Here is a 22,185-nt window from a genome sequence, read left to right on the forward strand (position 1 = left end):
CTTCACCAGAAAGTCCTATCATAGCTACAAGAGGGATAGCAGACCCCCTTTTCACTACTTCACCACCTTTAACTATCAAAGGCAGAAAAAGAAATTAAGACTTCATCTACATATTTTAGTGATTCATTTAATTCTTAAACTGGGGGAAGTCAGCATTGTGAATATTTGAATGAATTTCCTGGTGAAGTAATGAATATGTTTGAAATTTTTAACAAGTGTGTAACAAAAGAAGAAAGAAAAAAAATGCTTCTGAAGAAGAGAAAGAATAACTTGATCTTAACTATTGATGAAATATTCCTTTTGATTTATTTTGAAAGAACCCTTTTAAAAATAAAAGAAAATAAAAGGGAAAAGAAGGTTTTTATATAATCTGCATAATTTAGAAGGACTTCAGTTTCTGGATATATGCATTAGGTTTTCATGCATTAAAAAATGAAAGTTTGGATTTGATGATTTTGTTTGGTGAATTATTCTGAGACAAACATATGCATCGTTACTGACCGAATCTTTTCTTCATTAGAGATTATTAGAAATTCAGATGATGGCGATTGGTCTATTTACCTTCTCCTTATATGCAAATGAAACTCTTTTTGTTGACAGAAGAAATATAGTATTCTCGTTTTAGGGACAGTCTTGCGAGGAACTGAGGGATATGGGTTCTGTTCATCTCATATGTGCTATTATGCTGCAGTGTAAACTCGTAACACTGGAGAATAAGGAAGCTTTGTTAGAGAGTGAAAAACAGTTCCTCCCAACTAAACCTAGGCAGACTGAGATGGATTATTAGGATACTAATTGTGATGGTTCCTCTGTGTATTTTCTACTTAAAAGGATCTGAAAGTCCAGAGGTGATTTCACATACTGCTCAAATGTTTGATTTAGAGTATGTTTAAAAAAGGATATTTTATAAGTTATATGTTTTATGTTGTAGAATAATGTCTAAATGCAATATTAAGCATATGCTTTATTATTATTGTTATTGTTGTTATTAACAGTTACAGACTAGACTTTTTCACTCCCAGTTTGTTTGGGGTGGTGCATGCTATTCAGACTGATACAAGAACTACGTTTTAAAACTAAGGTACACTACAAAGACAGATGTATTTAGAACTCATGGACTTTCCTTAACATGTCATATTAATTTTAGTTGAACCTCCTGGTAGCCGTTAACTTATTAACAAACAACATCTTAACCCTCTTTGCCAGCAATTCTCCAATAGATGTAAACTAAAACATAACTACGTCTTTACCTTTGAAGAGGTGAGGGTGTATTAAACTTCCAATGGTCCCTTCTTTTGAATGTCTTCTGCTTTCCTTCTGAAAATCTGTTACCTCAAATCACAACTGGTTCAACACAATTAATATCTTGAGAAATTGTCTTGCAGTATCGTCTCACAAAAAGAAACCCCTAGAAGTTTAGAACTTGTAAAGTCATTTGCAGAACAGAGAAAAGTTAACAAACGGCAGGTTCAAAAGCGTATTAAAATCATTAAGAACTTTCCCATCATGTTCTTATTTGCACATGAAAACTATGTCAAAGCATAACACGGGAAACTTTTTTTAACTGTCAGTTTAATATAGTTTTAAACTGCTTAAAATACCATTTTTCAAGTTTGTGTAGTTTGTTATATTACATTTTTAAGAAAGTGCTTAATTTTATGTTTTACTGCCAATTTTCTTTGTGTGTCTGTGCATATGTATGTGTATTATTCCCATTGTCCTGGGAGAGAACAGGTGGATAGTCCACCAAATAAACATAGTCACTGAAATAAGTGCATTAAGCATGTGTTAACAGGATTAATCTAAATTAGATAAGTTCTGAAAACAGTAAATAATTCCATTTCTGAATCTGTTCTAAAGATTAGCATCCTTTTCGTCATTTTCATTATGGTTCTGATCAAAATCCATTTAATGGCAGTTCTAAAACTCCAGATGCCTTTAGTAAGGTCCAGTATTTTGTCTTACGGTTTATGGTTTTGAAAGAAATATAAGAGGAGGTGGGTTTAAGAGCAGATACAACAGTAAACAAAAAGTGAAACTCCTCATTCTGTATTTTAATTCTGGCACAGTATGTAGGAGGGAGAGCTCTCTGTTAACTTAATTCACATCGTTTAATATATGTCTGGTTTCTGTTTCCCTAGACAAAACCTGTGTGTAATTCTGACAGAAAGCTCAGAACTCTTGATTGGATTGAGGGCTAGTCTCTGCTTCCAGTAAATGTGCACTGGAGAATATAGATGTTGAGGGAAGACTTCCATTTTATAAGTAGGCTGTTTACTAATAGTGTAAAAATTTAAATTACTGCTTTTTTGTTACTTCAGCAAATTGGTGTGGGCATACCAAAAGTTAAATTGAGAAAAAGGAGACCCAATGTACAGGTAACTTTGGATGGAGGTGATTAGTGCATTAGAATGCATAGACCTGGAAATACAATTAGAAAGCTTCTGCCCTGCTTACTAGGAAAAATCTAACTAGAGAACTGTTTACTTTGACAAACAGCTTCCAAAGCATGAAGCTTGCATCCTTCCTTGTTTAAATAATAGAAAACATGTTATTGGCTGTAGTGAAGGGCATTCCATTAAATTATGGTGCTTTACTAATAGGTGCTAATTAAAGCCGTGCTGTAAAAATTATTCTTCAGATTTTGAAATGAATTTCTAGACTGGAAAAAAAAAGAGACTACTTGTGCTGGCTTTGCTTGCATAAATCCAAAGTCAAGAGAAGATGATTCTTACGACTTTGTTGCCGAGTTTTATTGTACAGTGTGTGCTGTATAGCCTTACAGAATTTGAATGAGCTGTTCAGTATTTTTCTGGGGAAGTCAGAGTAGGGCATATGTTTTATCTGCTATTTGCATCAGGTTTCTCGTTTTAGCAGACCCAGCTCCAGAGAATTAACTGCCATTAACCTGAACAGGGAAAAGGAAATTAGTAACATTTCTGTAATGCAATCCCTGAGCAGAAAACACATAATGAAAACTTAAAAATCATTAAAGGAATAGCAAAATAACAAAATTAGGTACAGTATACCGTGTTAATTTCTGACACATATGGGAATATATAATGCAAAACTGGTGGCTTGCATAACACCACCAGTAAAACATGGTGTAAAATCCTGATCTAATTCAAGTCAGTGATTTCACCGAGTGTCAAGTGGCTGCATTTATACCACATGTAGGAGACCACCTCTGGGCTAGATTTTTTGTTTGTGCACTGGAGAAAGCAGCACTGGAACATAAAAAAAAATCTCAATTTTCTGAGCACCCCTGGCTCCTCAGCGTGCTGTGGTATGATTTGGCTGGTGCTGGGTTCGCCTGGCTGTGCTGTCTGCCCAGGGACGTGCAGCTCTGGAAAAGCTCTGGGCTCCCATCCACTCCAGATGCTCTTGAGTCTCTGGGGCCCAGGATTTTGCTGCCTTCTTACCATCATTTATTTGAAAAGCCGAACAGCCTGTGTCTTCATTAGTACTGCAGGTATGAGTAGAAACTAGGCTCCTGCAACTCAGCAAAGAAGGCCTTCTGTAGATTTTGTGAGAATACTGACCTCCCAAAACACACGACAATGAAATTTTAATGAACTTTTTTTTATGTTGCTGCACCAGTTCTTTCTTTCTTCGTTTCCTTCTTGATTTGTCATTGAAATAATAGATCTTTGCCTTTATTTTTCATGCTGAAAATGGATTGCACTCCCTTTATTTGCATGCTTCATTGCTAGTGATTTACTTCTGTTTTGTTTTATTAAGTTGTGCTGGTGAATGTGGTGGTGGTGCGCTTATTCTAGTCATGTCACGTGCATGACTGGATAAAGAGAAGAGCAAACTGAACAGTAAGTTTGTTTCTTCATGGCTTGGAATAAACCCAACTAAATGGCAACCTTGGAAGAAAAAATTATGGAGCCCAAATACTGGTAAAAACACATTCTTGGGAGAAAAAGACGTAGCGGGGAAATAGTCTTCCATTTAAAGTATGGGGCTAGGAATTTTCTATTCTAATTTCTAATGGATATCTTTGTGCCTCAGGCACATCACATAATGGATCTATACGTGCTTAGTTTCTTCATCTATTAAAAGCCATTAGTTAGTACTTTATAAAGAATGTGTGGTGATATAACATAAGTCTTAAAAAGAACAAGAACAAACAGTTAATGTATACTTGAATTTTGACGGACTGTTGAAGTTGACTATTTTGTCTTTGGGACTCCTTAACTGTGGCTAGCCCAGGTTATCATTTGAAATGAATATTGACCTTGATTTGATGTGATGGCTTTTTTTCTTTTTTTTACCATTTCTTTTCTTCTCTGTTCCTTTGTGTGTTGGAATGGAATGTGAACTTCACAAATGCCTCCTCTACCATGCCAATGCCTTCATGCATGCTGTTTGGGTTTGACCATGCTATTCATTATCCATTGCATGTAAGAAAATGTATTTTTTTGTTTATTTTTACATTTTAGCCTTTTGCTATTTATTTCGAGGGTGTGGATTTGTTGGGGGGGAAAGCAACTGTATAACAATAATTAAATTGTTTTGAATTAGTAGAGAGCATATGTTAATGCTATTATATTAAAGTTGCTTGTTTTATCTATCCTATATAAATAGGAACATAAAAATTTCTTTGAAGTTATCAGTAGACATTTAAAAGAAATACCAGGAATCTTTTTCTGCAATCTTTCCAGTGCATATTCTCTTTCTGAGAATAAATTTATTGGCTTTTGTCTTAGCAGACAGTAAGTCTTACTTGCTAAGAACAGGAATGATTCCATATACCCAGAAACATGTATAAGAATATGAAAGAATAATCTTTTGCCTTCTAACTCTATTCTACATTACAGTCTTGAAAATAAGGGCTACTGTTAAGCTCTTAATGCTCCAGACTATTACATGAAGGCACCTTTTACCAGCTGTTCAGGATGTTTCTTTCTTTCAGTATGAACTGGACATATATGTATAAATTGTGGTGAAACATGCTTGCATTATTTGATAGAATAGTCACATGTACATTTGCCATGTAACTTTGCTAGGGAATGTTAGAAGGAATATAATCATTTCGAAAGAAGGGACTTTAGTCTACTCTGTAAATAAGTTAGTATAGCTGAATCACTGAAATCCCCTAAAAATGTCATTAGCAGAAATTATGCTAGTCCTGAAATAGCAGTATCAGCTAATGACAATTTTTGTGTTGCTAATCGTATGAGAAACAGTGCTCAGTTACTGAGAAAACTAGGCTTTGAGATCTTTTCATGTATGAACTGTCCTATTACACAAAGCAAATTATTATCAATTTAAAAATTAATAAAACTGGACTTTTTAAATCTTCTATTCTAACCTATTAGATTTAAATGGCTAAACAGTATCCCCGTACTCTTTTTTCTAAAGATCCTTCTTTAGGTGGGTGCATTAAGTAACTACTGAGTGATGAGGATTGAGGACTTTTACACCACACATAATATAAAGTCAATGGGGCTTAGCCAAAATTACTCAAAAAAAAAGAAAAAAAAAAGAGTCAGAATCCTAACAACTCATACAGAAGATGGCTCTGTCCAAGTAAATGCAGACTGCAATTGAGAAAGGAGCAGAGGCTGGAGGGTGGTTTGAGCTATTTAGCAGAGCTACAGTGGTCTTCCCACACTCCTATGGCACCAGGGTTATTACAGGTGCAGACCACCAAACTTCTCTGTTCTCCATAGTTGAGGGTCAACATCATATACATTCCTTAGGTCTTGAAGCTGCTGGGTCGCGGTATTTCTGTGCTACAGGTTTCCATCTCTTAAATTGAGATAACAGTACTGATGTCAAGAGAAATACATTCAAAACTGCAGGGTGTTCAGGGGAGTCCTGTAACGCTGACAAAAAAAGTGATTTTTATTTTTTATAACAAACAAATCATGTGCTATAATTGCTGCTTCTTTGAATCTTGAACCGCAGTGCGTTCCCACCTCATAACGGCAAGTCTGTAGTCTGCTTTTGGTAAAACTGTAGAAGAGTACCGTTGCCCCATCTTACTGGTCAGCTGGAAAACTCTCCCAGAGTTCTCTCTCCCTTCCTGGAGGCAGGATACTTAATGAGAGATTCATATCTGATGCTTCCTCTGATGCGTCTTCTCCCACCCTTGCAGTCTGTGACATACCAGCAGTAGGGAAAGCAGCTTCCCGGCATGAGCCCCATACATGACAGACTGTGGATGGACACTGCCATCAGCGTTAGTTTGTTTTTCACTTAGTCAGTTAACCTCTCTATCCAATGAAATAAACTAAATGAGAAAGGGCCACTAGTAATTCATCATGCTGTAAAAGATTAAAACAGATAGGTAAGTAAGCCCAGTTAAGTAGCTTACTTTGAAATGAAGGGATTAGAATAATTTGTAACATTACGGTACTCTGTCTTTATTATTTGATCATTCAATATCTTCTGCTTCAGAATCCTAAATCCCAGGAGCCTGTTACGCTGGATTTTCTAGACGCTGAATTGGAAAATGATATTAAAGTTGAGGTGAGATTACCTGGTTTCTTCGTACCTGTTGCTGCTTGTATGTCACTGTAGCCTAACTGAAGAGCAGTAAATGTTCTAGATTTTGAATGGGAATCTATTTCATTATAAATTTCAATTTTAAATTTGTCAAGATGATGACTTTATAGAGAGATGAAGTTACAATAAAACAACTTGAGATCTGGTATTATTCGTAGGCAAGGGCAATGCATTATATTCCTTTCATTTTGAAAGACACAATGATTGCTATTTAAATAATTCTTCTTCATTAAGTGGCAATTCCTGGGGAGAGGGCTTGTAAAATTTTTCAGAACAGAACATTTTTTAATAGGATATTAAAGTTCTACTTGAAATATTTTAAAAGTATTTCCCTATTTCTTACTAACGCAAGCTTATTGCTGTGGTGAGAGAGAGAACTGAGAAATAAAGTTGAATGTTGACAACAAATTAATTCCTCCGTATATTTTTCAGTTACTAATTTTGTAATACATTCAGAAATCTGAATTTTTAAAAGTAGTTTGTTAGTTTTGTGAAATAAAATGGAGGGGTTTTAAACATTTTACATTTTTTAACATATTTTTTCAATTTGTTTGAAATTGTTCTTTCATAATGACACTGATCAGCATTTCTTGGTATCTGTTAAATTCTACCTTAAGTTTCTTTGAAACGCCTGCTTCAGAGAGGAATTACTCTTGGACTGGTATAAAAACATTTTTGTGAATCACTGCTACTACCAGAATCACACAGATGTGCTGGGAAGCACAAGAAGTGCTAGACAAAGCTCCTTCTCATCTACACAGAGTTCATACTCTCTCTAGTGCCCAGCACCAAGGGGTTTTATGGGATGGTCTTCCTATACAAAGTATACCAGAATTGTTGCTTCATAATTCTACTGATTCAGTATATATTTGGATAAAGCAACTCCTAATTAGAAAAATCTGAAAATTTTAAGCTTAACTTTTTTTTTAAGATCTATGACTTTCATATGCACTACTGTTGTCTGTGTTTCTATGAAATATTTTGAATCACTGAAAAGATTACTCATGTTACATGCAACACCTAGTTCTTTTTTTTTTTTTTTTTTCCTTCCTTGCCAATAGATTCGGAAAAAAATGATAGATGGAGAAAGTGGAGAAAAAACATTTGAAACACTGGTCAAGTCCCAAGATGAGGTAAGATAGGAACACAGGCAATTACATTTACAGGAACAAACAAAACCAGAAAAATACTGTGAAATGGTAAAAAGATGTTCATTTTGTAATGTCAGTTTGTATCATTTTTCCCTCTAGATTTGCTAGTTTTACTGGCTTATAGTAAAAGAAATTATGTACTTATGAAAAGAATAATTGGTTTTTTTCTTGGTTTCTTTGGTGCATCATTAATCAGGCAGTTGTTGATGAGTTCTTACCGTCTGTTCACCAGGAAATGGGCCCAGCCTACTTCTGTGTATGAATCTCAAAACAAAATACTTAATTTGCTTGTGGAGATGTGTGAGGATGGGTTTGGTAGTTTATATTGTGGGTGAATGGGAAGAAAGTAGTGAGAAAAAAATATAACGTTTATATGCCATAAATGAAGACTATTTTCGATAAGCAAATTCATCTTACAGTTATATTATGTACTTGTGCTTTCTGAACAGCTTGTTGAGTTCTTTATTTTCTTGTCCAAAATGCTCATTCCTGATAAAGATTGCTACTGATTTCTCTAGTAAGGTAGACACATTTCCTCACAATAAGAAATACTTAAATTTGACTGGTGTGCCAAAGGAGCGGTTGTGGCCAGAGTATGCCCCACAGTTACAGTTCTACAACAGCTTTTTGAAACTGTTTTACTCTGAATGTAAACCAGCTTGAAGATAGCTAGTTTAATGACTTAACAGAAGAATATGAAGCAAATAAAACATCAAGCAGACACTACACAACCCTTATATATAAGCACACCATAACAATACTCAGCAGAATTGCTTGGGACTGTGCAGTTAATTTTTCATGTGTAGTATTAGCTGCCCTCTCTGGTTGACCTCCTGTAACTTTGATACCTCCAATGGCTCAGCTGTTTGTACTTAAATGGCTAAATGTTCGAGTGAAAAGTTCCTCCTTCTCACAAGGCATATGCTACAGAATCTAATGAAGTTAAATTGATAGGAAATCAGGTCTCACAGTTTAGCGGGGGGGGTTATTCTGTTAAAACCAGCACATTCCTTACTTAAATTCCATTCACTGTCTAATACATGGTAGCAACTTTCAAACTCTGCTTTAAGTTTTGGCCAGATTACACCAAGTGACACCCAATACTGAGCAGTTCCTGTTACCAGTCCTCTGACTCAATTCTGCATTGAGTGAAGATTGTTATACAGTTATTCTCATTTTGATACAGAAAAAAATATTTCATAGTCCTAGTCTATTTTTGCATTAAACATGGTAGAAACTTACTTGTTTTTGTGGCTGAAAATCAGTGGCAATGCACATGTTGTCTTTGCTAGATGAGGCTGAAAATGGAGCTGAATTTTCTGAAACATGTCTCGATTGTTCATCCATGCTGTGATTTCACAATGTCAAGTTCATGGTCACTTGGTTCTGCAACAGACCTTTGGGAACATGCTTGGAATCACAGAATCATTGAATAGTTTGGGTTGGAAGGGACCTTTAAAGGTCATCTAGTCCAACTCCCCCCTGCCATAAGCAGGGACATCTTCAACTAGATCAGGTCGCTCAGAGCCCTGTCCAACCTGACTTTGAATGTTTCCGGGGATGGGGCATCTACCACCTCTCTGGGCAACCTGTTCCAGTGTCTCACCACCTTCATTGTAAAAAATGTCTTCCTTATATCTAGTCTGAATCTACCCTCTTTTAGTTTAAAACCATTACCCCTTGTCCTATCGCAACAGGTCCTGCTAAAACGTTTGTCTCCATCTTTGTTATAAGCCCCCTTTAAGTACTGGAAGGCTGCTATAAGGTCTCCCTGGAGCCTTCTCTTCTCCAGGCTGAACAACGCCAACTCTCTCAGCCTTTCCTCACAGGAGAGGTGTTCCATTCCTCTGATCATTTTTGTGGCCCTCCTCCGGACCCGCTCCAACAGGTCCATGTCTTTCCTGTGCTGAGGAATCCAGAGCCGCACATCTCATGACCATTCCTCAGCCTCTTAGTATCTGCACTGGATTTGACAAAGCGTGCTGCTTCTGATAGTGTAATTTAAAAGGAGTGCAAATAAGGACAGGAAGCCATGCACAAAATCTTCACAACTGTGCAAATCCATCAGAGGCATTTTATATTCCTGAACTATGGGCGTCATTGAGGAGATCAGTGCCTTTACTTGCATGTGTGTCCACCTGTGAGGAAACAGATTAAAATCTGTATATTTATTCAACTCCCTGCTAACAAGATTGTGTCTTTGTTGCAGAAGGGGTGTCATGGTATTTTATTATATTGCAGAGTCTAGGGAATTTGACTCAGTGTTGAGCGCTGTCTTCCTTCTGATACCCTATTCAGAAAGTGCAGAACCTCATAGACTGTCTTCTTGAATACAGCACCTCGGCTTCAGTGAGGGCAGACAAATGTAACTGTAGATGATCTTAACTGAAAGATGATGATAATGATGATTATGCAGTCATGTAGGCAGCAGAGGTCATACTTTCCTACTTTAGTCTTTATGGGGGAAGTCAACTTAACGCCAGCCTTATACACTTACATTGTCCAGGTGCAAAGCGTGCCTGTAAGTTACGGTCCTTGAACCTGTGGAGTCCCATGATCTCATTAAACATGGCCACGCTCCTCCTCTGTGTCCAACTTTGTGCTGCTTTTCACCTCTTCCCATGTTCTTCTAAAGAAGAGACCTCTACCAGCAGTCCCTTTGCCTTCTGCTGGGACTCTCTTCTCTGCTTTCTCACAACAAAGCCCCCACCCCAGCCCTCCTGAGTAAGGCACTACAATGCTGCTTTACAATCTATAGGGAAATCCTGCTGTGTGAAAAAATGTGTCTTTTCCTGAATGGTTCCATTATTGGAGGATGGTGAATGAATAGGGCCTTCCTGGGGCAGGGAGGGTAAGCCCCATCTGATGTCAGTTCTGCTACCTCATCTGTGTCAGGAGCCCATCCTGTCTAGGAAGCCACTAGCCTGTTCCCCTGTTCTGAAGGGAGACTGGGTCATTCCTGACCTACTGACGGAGAGTCTGAAGTCCTGCTGGCATCTGCATTGGTGATAAGCTGCTCCTGAAGGGAGGAACTCATTGGGACATTTTCAGATTTGTGGTGTTTTGTTTAAGGAGTGCCTTTCCAAGCCTATGGGTGAAAAGGGTTCTGTATAGGCGGTTAGAAAAGGGAGGATTAGAAGGTCACAAAAATACAATAGCACCATAGGGGTTATACAAGAAATTGCATTCATGGCAAAGTTGTTGAAGAGATCTCAGGCAGTGCATGCATTTCTCAGGCTGTGTGATAAAAAAGACCTGAAACAGCTGTTCACCCAAAGAGGGAGGGAGGGGAAGCATTTACACTTGCAAATGCTGGAGTCGGCTACAGCATCGCGGGGTGGGGGGAAAATGTGACGGCCCTGAGTGTATGAGAATGTGTCAGTTATGCACAGCCCAGACCACAGTCTGTATTTGAATAGAATATCCCAAGCCTTTTGATCCCAGACGCTTCAAGTGCCCAATGAAATTGATTTCCCTCACCTTCCCTTGCATCATGGCCCAAGATTTCTTCCTCTTACTTGGACCTCTCTGAGAGAAGGGAGCAGCCAGAGATGGCTGGCAATGGTGACTGCTTCAAGCCATTGCACCCTCTCAGCTCCAGGCTGCTAGAGCCAGAATAAAGCTGCTTCAGACCGTGGGTCATGCTTGAGCCATGCATCACTTAGGACTTGATAGCTTCATATATTTTCTTATAAAAAGGGCTGATGTGGTCAGTTGCTCTGAACTGACATTTGCAGTCTTGAGGCTTAAAATTGATGTCCTTTTTGTTTTGCTTTTTGGTTTAAGTTTGCATTGCTTTCCTTTTGTATTGCAGCTGGCCCCAGCAGTGTCTTGGGAGATGACCTCACACTACAGCATAGAGACTGGACTCGTAGCAAGCGTGGGTGGGGTGCGCTGGAGTCTCCCAAGGCCTCAGGGGCTTTCCAACTAACAGAGAAGATGCCATAGGAACAAAAGCATTGCCACATTTGGGCAGCTGGGGTGGGCAGTAGTGAAAACTGAAGGGTCACGAAAACTGCAATAACGTGTAGGTTCTTTGGCAGTGACCAGCTGGGAAGGAGATGGTCTCAGACCACTCAGTAATGAAGTAGGCAAAGGTAAATGGGAGCTGATGTATGAGGACGTGTGATCTACTGGGTTATCTTTGAAGGGACGTTTCAGCCAATTTGCTTTCAAGCATGTTCACAGTGCTGGTGGCAACAGGATTTAATAAGAGCCCAGTTCTTCTCTTCCTTCCCTCCCACCTTGGGCACTGCTTTTCTCTTGCCACTGTACATGGTGTGCAACCCATGGTGCTGTGCCTTATTTGGAGGGACTGCCAGCGCTAGGTTCAAGGGTCTACTTATTCTTGAGATGAAGTAATAGTATAGGCACATTATCAAATATAAATAGGCTTGGATAGGAATCTCTTCAGCCATCTTTTTATCTTAAATATATCAGAGCTTTAGACACTGATATATGCATTTTTTTTTCTTTTTTCTTTTTTTTCTTTTTTTCTTTTTCATTCCAAAATGACTATTAAATTATTTACACTGTCATGCTGTTCTGAAAAGCAGCAGCCAGGTAATGAGAAGGTTTCAAATTATAAATGTCAAAAAAGACACCTCTTTTTCATAACCACAGTCATTTTCACACTTTTGTTTTACCACAGGGAAAGAAAGAACATAGAGGTATACCTGTGGTACCTTTCACTGACGTTTGTAATGTTGCAGTCCAACAGCTGCACAGACTTCATTGCTGGCATACTTACAAATCTCTGACTGTAAATAATAATATGTTGCAGCTGGCATAAACTGCAGTTTTCAAAGTGGAAAACTGAGTAAAAGAATGTCACCCAGGTGCATTAAGATTAAATCTATGGGGAACTGTGGGACTGTGTCTATCACATTGTTTTTCATACCAAAAGAAAATGAATGGCAAAGTATATCCTAATGTATTAAGTTATTTAAAAATAAACATTTACTTCAGTGTTAAATTTTTTACAAATTCAAGGTGCTTCTAATGAGATTAGAAACACATGTAAGTTTAGCATGGGATGCCTATACAATCACGATTACCTGGCTGTGCCTGTAGATATGACTCAAATTTAAATGCATTTAGTCAGTGGTACTGTGACCTGAAAGGACAGGCACTGGGTGTTTTTGTTGTTAAAAGAGTTGCCTACAAATTCTTTTTATAATTGAGATTTTTTCTTTTCATAGATTATTTGCAAAATGGTCCATAAAGGAGATAACATCTTTTATCAAATTTAAATCACATTAGAAAAAGGTTTGCATAGGCATGACTAATGAATTTAAAAGGGAAAATGATAGGTCATGTTTATCTGGTTTTATTTAAATTTGCATTTTGTTAATGTTCAATAAAAAGGATATAGGTGATTCTTTTGCATAATAGAAGTTTGGAAAATGTTTAAGAAAAGGAGTTGCAGCTCAACTCATGCTTTTAGAAAAATAACAGATAGAATTCCAGCAGATTTGTACTTGATTTTACACTGTATTTCTCAAGAAAAGGTCACGCTTGTTGAAGCTCCAGAGTTGTTAATTTATTTTTTCACCAATATCTCTTTGTAGAGATACATTGATAAAGGAAACAGAACATATACATGGACTGCTGTGAATGGCACTGATTACAGGTAACTCCTTTTTGGTCTCTAACTTCTTTTGCATAGTTAAATGTTCTTTTTGTTTATTTTGGTTAACATTTTTAGCGTTTCATTTTCTATGCTAGCTAAGTCGGGACCAGATTGTCTTCTGTCCAGGCCTGTAGGATTTTCTGGGTTCCTTTACAGCTCAGAACTGTTGCTCTAAGGACCAGAACCTCAGTCTTTCATTCAACTGTTGAGATTTATCACTAGGGTATTTCAGTATGCAGGAAAAAATGTTTTTAGTGATGGATGTTAAGAATCTTACTTTTCCTTCTACTTTCTATATCACAGTATACTTTTGATTCTTAATTGTACACTTTTTCTTAGATTCCTCCTCTTATTTCATCTTTTCTTTGCACTGAGTCCATATTCTTGTTTTAATATGCATATTAAAAAGGAAGATGCTATATTTTGGTCTAAATAAAAAAATGTGATATGTTTTGTGCAAATGTTTTTCAGTCACAATCATTGCTAACCTTCGTGTCAGATCTTAGGGGCAGGAACAAGGCTACTGATTATCTCTGAAATCCGTATCTATTTGTGACAAGTTTTAACTAATTAGCACTGCTGCTGCTTTGTATGTAAAAATTATAAGATGAATGGCAGCAGGAACAAATGAAGTAATGGGCAAAAGCACATCCCCCCCTTGAATGCAACATTGGCGTGTATATTATTTCAAACTCATTTAAGCATACAGCTCTGTAACACAAGGAATGTAGAAACTTGACATTATCCAAAACAAATTAAGGTTTACCAAGTTCCAGAAAGTAAACTACTCTAGTTCAAAACTAGATGGTACAAATATTGAGTCAAATTTTTACCTGAACAATATTTTTATTGTGTTGAATTACAGTAGTCCTCATCCAAGCTGGTTCCCCTTTTCTGTTATGTTCTGCACAGGTGTAAGCCAATGAGAATGCAAATGTTAATTTGTATGTAAAACCAAACAAATCCGTTTTAACAAGAGAATGCAAATGTAGGATCTTCTATTCAGCATCCCATTTTTCTGTTGAACTGCCTCTGTCTTTGTAAGAAAAGAAAAGTTTTTATCAGACTATGCCATCTAGCAATCAGTAAAGAAATACATTTGATTAAATGACTTCTTAATTCTTACTGAGCTCCCTGGTATGAGATACGTACGGCAATAAATCCGTGGAGTCACATTGCAGAAAACCTATTAAGCATAAAATTATAGATTTTAATTAGCAATTTCTGCTAGCAGTAACTGTTAATGACAGGTAAACTGCTACTGATTTCCCTAGAGGAGAATTGGTAGAAGGCTATCACTAAATATTCAGCAATCTCACTTACATTCTGTTGAAATGGCAAATGTATCATTAAAGGTCATCTCTTTTATGGCTCAGTTGTACAACTTTGTTAACGTTAATTTCTGTGGCTATCCATTAGAAACCACTGCAGTTCTACAGTGATGAAATCTGAGTGCAGAAATTAAGGACGCGATGAGGGAGATGATGATACCACTTTAATGATTACTCTTACCTCCTGTCCTTTACATACCTTTTTAGAACTGAACTCTTCTACACATGTATTGAATTTAGTTGCAAAAAGAAGCCCTATAATTTTTGAACAAAAATAAGTATAATCTAAAAGCAAATACATTGCAAATGCTTTGCAAATCATAAAATGTTATTACACAATGATGTTCAAAGGTTGCTAGTGGTGATTGCATGATTCAAGAAAATGTTTTGCATGTTGAATGTAATGTGAATTCAAGAATTGCCAGACACCTTTCCTAATGAATACCAATAGTTGTTTTATTAGTAAGAATCTGTCATTATATGATGCATGCAAATCAGTGCAGTACTACATGCTGGTTTTTGCAGTCAGTTATCACTTTGACATGTGTTACATTGGGATGCTAAACATGTTAGAGGAAGATACAAGTAATCATGTATTCTATTATTTGCAATTATTGGAAATTACTTGCTTATCCGTTAAAAAGTGCATTTATGCTTAAAACCGCAAATAAGAATGAAAATAAACACAGGGAACTTCAGGACCGGCATAAACCTACTTCTGTCTATTACAAAGTGTGAGGCTGGTATGTCACCATGTGACTATCTCGTCTCATCATGATCCAACTTCCAAACTTGTTAATTGCTTTCAAAACAGATAGAAGCTGAAACTGGAAAACTGCTGCAAATAACATAATTGATTTACTTGTCTCATTTCTATTGCAGTTTGGCATTGGTGTTACCATCATACAGCTTTTATTATATTAAAGCCAAAATAGAAGAACCAATAACTCAAGCCAGATGTAAGTACTGTGAAGGTTCCCTGGTTTTGTCTAGTATTGCCAAGTCTCAGATTCACTTAAAAGAGCAATATTTAAAATTCATAAATTTTGTGGAATTCACTGATGTTATCATGATGTACCCAAAATCTGCAGCAATGATTCTAACCCATTGTAACATCCAAGGTACAAGAAATATTCTATAAAGATAGAATATGTGCAGGTACCCCAGTTCCACTGACAATCCCTTCCCCTTTGCTCTGTGCCTATAGAATCATTGCTTTGTGTATCCTTTGTTGCTGTCATTTTAAGGGTCTGGATACTATTTTTTTCATTCTATTAGCTAACTGTCGTGATATAGACTATAATAGTAAAGCATTTTTTTGTTATTTTTACAGTGGTTGCAGTACAATATTTAGCAAATTACCTCTGCTACCCATAGGAATAGATTAATGTGAAAGCGCTGTTTGGTTTGGCTTGCAGCTAGGATTTTATTATGCATTTTACAAATAGTTTTAGTGGATGTATGTAATGTATTTTTGGATTAGACTAATTTCAAGCCATTTACAGATTCTGGAGAGATAATTGGAAATGATACTTGTGAGTATTCAAATGCTTTTTGTTTATTAGGTGTAGCTTAACTGTAATCTAGATAGTAGACAAAATAGAATCCATCACATCCTTTTAACTTTATCCAAGTGTTGCAATAAACTTGAACAAATATGCAGTTAAATAGAAAGTTAGAAAAGCACTATGAATCTCTCTGACAGGCATAGATACTGTTAGTTTAGAGAAAACTTGGTTAGCACTAAATCATTATCCTCTACCGTCGCCTCCTGCATACGAAGTAGAATATGGCTAGTTTTTAATAATCAGTGATATATTTTGTAACTTTGTCAAATAGTAAGTAGTTTAAAAGTAAAGTTTTAGTGAGTGAATATGGTTCTCTTGATGGATTAGATCATCTGGTTTTGCACTTATATCAACATAACCTGCAAGACAGACCCTTGAAATAGCCACAGTGTATAGAAGGTACTTGAGAAATAATTGAGAAGGACATATTCTTCAGTCTTCAAAGATGTTTGTCTTTTTTCCAGACTACAGCTGTATGTAAATTGAACCTTTGATCTATCTATGCACAATATTTTTATTCAAGGGGCTGTTTGAATAAAATATTGGTTTGTGACCCCTTTTGCTTTACCCTGTTTTTTTCTGTTTCCCTGCTTTCTCTTTCTGATGGATAGTGGCAATCATAAAGGGCAAGTATATTCTTGTTGCTCAATTTCCTTCTGTTTACTGCAGTTGATATTTTTCACTTATATTTCTATTCCTACTGGATATTCTCCTCTGTATTCCTCATCTCAGGATTTTTCCCATGATCATTGCGTACCATAGCAATAGAAAGGGGAAGAAAAAAGAAAAAAAGTTGTGAAGTGTTTTTCTGTTTTCATGCACATTTCGATATGTTGCTAATCTCTAATCCTTCTTTGTCCGGTCCTGTCAGTGTTCAGTGACACCAGCTTTTAAAGCCATTATTTTCAGTAGCATTGAAAGTGGTGCTTATATGGATGAGTTTTTTAAACTTTATTGCAGAAAATACTAGAAGTGTTTTCCTTCATGTTCTAACAACTTGGTGTCCCAAATATTTCTTTGTATCAGATTGTAATTCTAATGAAAACATCTCATATGTTTTCATGTTGTCACGCTAACGAAATGTCTTCTCTAAGTTGTTAGATACATTATTGTTGCCAGGTGGATGTTGTATATAATAACCAAGTAATTTCTCCCTATATTGCGAAATAGTGAGAAGTATATGGTATATTAGTAGCAAAGTGTCTCGAAATAAACATTTCTTTCTAAATTCACGGATGCATGCAAAAGCTAGTCAAATATTTTGAGAAGCAAAATGATAGCAAAAAGACCAGTTTACTTACTTGGTGTTTACTCTTCATCTTTGTAGATACAGAAACACTGAAGCTTGATCATTTTGATGAAGCTGGCTATACATTTATAGCACCAAGGTTGGTTAATTTCCCAGTAATAAGTATTATTTCAGCAGTAAATAGGCATTTGATCAGATTAATAACATTTACAAAATACAGACTTGACCAGTAAAGTTTCATTTTGGTAAAAAATGTTAAGTAAAAGAGCAGTTATTAAAGTCATGTTTTACAAGATCAATCTTTTCTTCTTGCTGGAGTGTAAATAGCATCTTCAGGCTCTGATTCCTGTTTATATTATTCAAAGAGAGCTGTAAAATCTGATACTGATGTTTTAATGGAAATCTTATACATGTCTGTTCATTTCTTGTGGTTGTGACTTTTAAGATTTTACAACTTTATACCTTAGCTTCTCATTTGTAAAATAGGTACCATAATACTTACCTCGAGATGTTTTCCCACTTCAAGATAAAGTGTTTCAAAGCTCTCTATCACTTAAGGATGAATCAATTTTTGATTCATTGAACATAAAAAATTATTGAGTCATTGAAAATTGAGTAAGTTCATTAGTTCCTTGTTTCTTCATGTGAAATTGTGTAGTCCTTGTTGCCCATGTAAATGTATGTTTGCAGGGGAGACATGGTATGATAAATAGTTCTTAAAAATGAAGTTCCTTTAAAAGGTAGTTATGACAAATTAAGGAAATGCTGTACCATCAAGATCAGTTAAGATAAATAAGAAATGTGACAATTCTTATAAATTTCTGTATCCTTTTAAATTTCAATGAATAGATTGATTCCAATGAATAGATTGATTCGCATGTAAAACATAGTCTTCTATCTTCAAATGTATTCTCAGCATAAATGTTTAATTTAATTTTTCTGAAGGACCGAAGTTATCGATAGTCAATTGTACCAATTACCGATTTCCAGCAAGTCCCTAGTAGTTAGGCTGATCTACATGAACAAAGCCTGTTTGATATGGAGCTCTGTTTAAATGTGAATATTGGTATAGTAAGGCAAATTCTGCCTGTAGTCTTTCAGGATCATGGTAAAGTAAGTAAAGGGTAATAAGATGGCTTATTCAAATGGAATACTTGAACAGACTTCTTTTGTTTGTAAAATTTATTTAATATAAAAATCTCATTTTAAAAGAGAGCTCCCTGCTTTACTGCTGAAAACTCTCTACATTTTAATTAAAGTTGCTTAATGCCACTCACCATCTAATATTTACCTTCAAAATGCCCAGTGACTTTTATTGTGCTTGCTTGCATTCAGTGAATTGCCCAAATGATATATTGCATTATTTTGTTACATTATGTAAAGGACAGTAGTTTACTGTTTATCTGTTTTGCATATGTCAAAACAAAAAGTGTTTATATGCTTATGTGGTATGTACCCTATTAAAATTGCATTTAAGACTTCTCAGAGGATAGGACCTTATCCCATAAATCCAGCCTTAGTTGAGTATGAAGTGACTATGTTTTAATCAGCAGTCCATGTACGTTCCAGTACAGTTTAACCCAGGAGCAGTCTAAATTCACTGGGCATTTTCTTGTTTAGTTTGCAGACTATGATCTCCTAATTTCATGGCCTACACTAGACCTGAGTGTTTTTTCTGGGAATCTATGCCCTATCTCATACGTGAAATTTTCTTATGATTCAGATTTAGGCAGGCAATTAAACACTTGTTTTCCTGTAGATGCCTGAACTATTCAATATTGTCAACATTCAATATTGACTATGGTAGTCAATTGACATAGTAGTGCCAGGCACCTCATTGTAGTTGCACAATCCTGCTTGGCCTTTAAAATTGCTGAGCCGTATTTGTCTGCTTTATTAGCAAAGGAAACAAATCTGAGAAGACTGATGTTTTGTTGTTTTTCAGAGAATACTGTAATGATGTAAAAAAATCAGAAAACAACACTGAATTTCTATTAAATTTCAATGAATTTATTGACAGAAATACTCCAAGCAGTCCGTCATGTAAGTATTCTTCTCAATTCACTGAAATTTTCCTTAGGAAAATACCTACTCATAAATGAGAATTAGTCAAAATGACAGGTTTCATGCCCAAATCGTGGTTTTGGTTTTTATCTCCACTGATTCTTTTTTTAGTAGAAATACACCTAGTGTTGGGATTTTCTATCCAAGGTAGAGACTGTCAAATTAGTTTGCAGTTTTCTGGGTTTATTTAAGAAAGTTTGCAGGGCGTTACGCATCCAGTCTTTTCCACAGTTCCTCTCAGCATTCTGTTCTAGCAGCAATTAACTACCAGTTTGTTTTAATATACTCCAAATATTGTGAATTTATAGTTTTTTCTCTTGAGCATATCAGCAAAATTAAGTCTCAAATAGACTTCAAAATCTTGTAATGAAATCTTCAGTCTGCTTTCTTGTCAGTTTATATAACCAAAATAAGTAAAGAAAAGGAGTCGAGAACCAAAATAACCAATAACCAGAATAAAAGATAAGGAAGTTCTATTGCTGGTTCACAAATTGGTTAAGGGATCTCACTGGGACTTGAGTTGTTTAAGACCAGAGATTCATGTATATGCTGCAGTGGTGAGCACTGGGCTTTGGGAAGGTATTCACATTTTGAAATTGGGCCTTAAGCTCCATTTAGAATAATTGAGCAGTTATGCTTTTGAATGAACCATCAGTAATGCATTGAAGTCTTGTTCTCATGAAAAATTCAGTCTTTGGGTTTGTTTAGCATTATTAATAATTTATAAACAGTTGGAATAAACTTTTTTGTCTTGCATTCCCTGAGTCTTTTTAACATGTTGCTGTCAGGGATCACTGATCAATTCAATAGGAATCTCTCTGCTAGACCATGTAACTGAAGGAATGTGCACTTAGATATGAGATCTTCTCACAAAAGGCTATTTTTATGTGCACGTGTGGGTGTTTGTTGTTGTTTTTAATAGAGTGATCTTATTCATTGACACATTGCTGACTGACTGAAATTTTACTTGAGTCCCTTGACTCAGTCTTGGAAATGAAAGCATTCACCTCAAATGATTAAACCAGTTAATAAATGAAAATTCTAGTTTAATATTCAGTAGTTATATGAGTGAATATTGAGGACACATTTAGTGATATTGTAATATACACTAGGGCTTAGTAAGTAATTATGCCAAAATATTATCAAATTATTGCTATATTTCATTTTGGAATCCACAACAAAATTCACTTTTTTCCTTCTTTTTTCTAATAATGAAGTTACTTTAAAAATAGTCTCCTGAATAAGTAAACAGTGTTGACTAAAGGAAACAGCGGCAATGGAAATTATCTCAACTAAAAATAATTTTCAAAAGGAATAACTAGTAAAATCCCCAAACTAAGATAATCTATATACTGTAAGTTTAATGCTTGTTATATTTTGACTCACCCCATTCAACCTTAACGTGTTAGAAGTTAGCCAGAAAGTTAGACAACTACCTCTGTTGTTACTAAGGGGACAGTAAGAGCAATTCACCCTACTTGTCTTCAACATCTGCTTTATGTAAGTAAGCAAGACTCTGTGGTGGTGCAAGCAGTACAAGGGGATCCTAAACAAAAAATGCATCCAGTAAAATATTACGAGTCTATATTAGCAGAGAGAAATACAACTCTGAGAGACATATTTTGATATTTGTATTCAGATAGGATATCAATTTAATTTCTAGGAAAATGTGGATACAGCAAGGCTCTCCAGATTTCATCATGTTAATTAGTGGGGTTTTGTCATTACTTCCAGCTGAAGAAATATTTTTAAAACAGCACCTTAACTTACAGTACATACTATACTATGACATTGTGCATGTGAATAGGGAAGGTGAGTCTGTGGCATTCGATGCAGTTTAACAGGTTTACCTAGCTAAGCCATGTAAATATATCTAATGACAATTAAATTAATGTGTTAAGATTAGATGAGACAGTGCTTGCTGCTGTTAAATCAGAGCTGCTGGCTCTGTGCATAGCATGCTCACACATCCAGGCTTCAGTGGATTTTATGAAAAAGCCTTTTTGCTAAAGCTTACAAAGCTTTTCTATACCCCAATACATGTCCCTATTGATCTGTTTTGTGAAAACAAATTGAATTAGAGCATTTTTTAAAAAAAAGGTCAATATCAGTTTTCTGGAATCTGAGACTTAGGGTGAAGTACACAGCATATCATGGCTTTGTATGGAGCAAAACTGAAGAAAAGCTGGGGGTTTTTTATTTTTTCCCCAGAAGGAGTTTTCAGTCTCCTCAGCAAGGCTAAGACATTGAAGACCAAGAGCCAGATTTTCCCTTTACATTATTCAGCTTCAATTTAGCCCTGTTTTAATTTCCACAGTGGTAAAATCTGTATTAAAGTGTGTGCTTACTTCTGTTGACCATTCCTAGAACTTTCTTTTGCAAAGTGGTACTGAAAAAGATGCTAGAGATGCACTGACTTCAAACCATCTTTTCAAAGATATTTAAAAATGACATATACATCTAAGCTACTAATTAAAAATTAGTTTATTTCCCTGTACCCGTTTTCAGATGGCAAATAGGTTTTTTTTAGAAGACTGGGACTTAACTGATTTAAATATATTTCTACTGTAGTTGAACTACCTCCATTTTTGTACCATGTAAGAGTTAAGTATAACTAAGAATTAAGTGTTGTTTCATTGCATCACCTGAGATAGAAAGTGTTTGAATGAAA

At 35.9% G+C, this 22,185-nt stretch overlaps 1 protein-coding gene across 15 annotated transcripts in view; it reads left to right on the forward strand.

Moving 5' to 3' along the window:
• Positions 1 to 22,185, forward strand: part of CACNA2D1 (calcium voltage-gated channel auxiliary subunit alpha2delta 1) — a 436,639-nt gene that overhangs the window by 382,632 nt on the left and 31,822 nt on the right. For 3 of the 15 annotated variants that reach the window (XM_030013891.1, XM_030013893.2, XM_030013892.2), the window contains exons 19-27: positions 2,322 to 2,378; positions 6,412 to 6,483; positions 7,581 to 7,652; positions 13,241 to 13,302; positions 15,516 to 15,592; positions 16,139 to 16,168; positions 16,813 to 16,827; positions 17,529 to 17,589; positions 19,396 to 19,493. In XM_030013891.1, the coding sequence (XP_029869751.1) occupies positions 2,322 to 2,378; positions 6,412 to 6,483; positions 7,581 to 7,652; positions 13,241 to 13,302; positions 15,516 to 15,592; positions 16,139 to 16,168; positions 16,813 to 16,827; positions 17,529 to 17,589; positions 19,396 to 19,493 (544 nt within the window). Of the gene's footprint in view, positions 1 to 9; positions 54 to 995; positions 1,071 to 2,321; positions 2,379 to 6,411; positions 6,484 to 7,580; positions 7,653 to 13,240; positions 13,303 to 15,515; positions 15,593 to 16,138; positions 16,169 to 16,812; positions 16,828 to 17,528; positions 17,590 to 19,395; positions 19,494 to 22,185 lie in introns of those variants that run through there. The other 12 variants (XM_041123534.1, XM_030013897.1, XM_041123537.1 and 9 more) reach the window with 10 other exon arrangements.

Source organism: Aquila chrysaetos, chromosome 5, assembly GCF_900496995.4.
Source record: "Aquila chrysaetos chrysaetos chromosome 5, bAquChr1.4, whole genome shotgun sequence".
In the NCBI taxonomy this organism is placed as follows: domain Eukaryota; kingdom Metazoa; phylum Chordata; class Aves; order Accipitriformes; family Accipitridae; genus Aquila; species Aquila chrysaetos.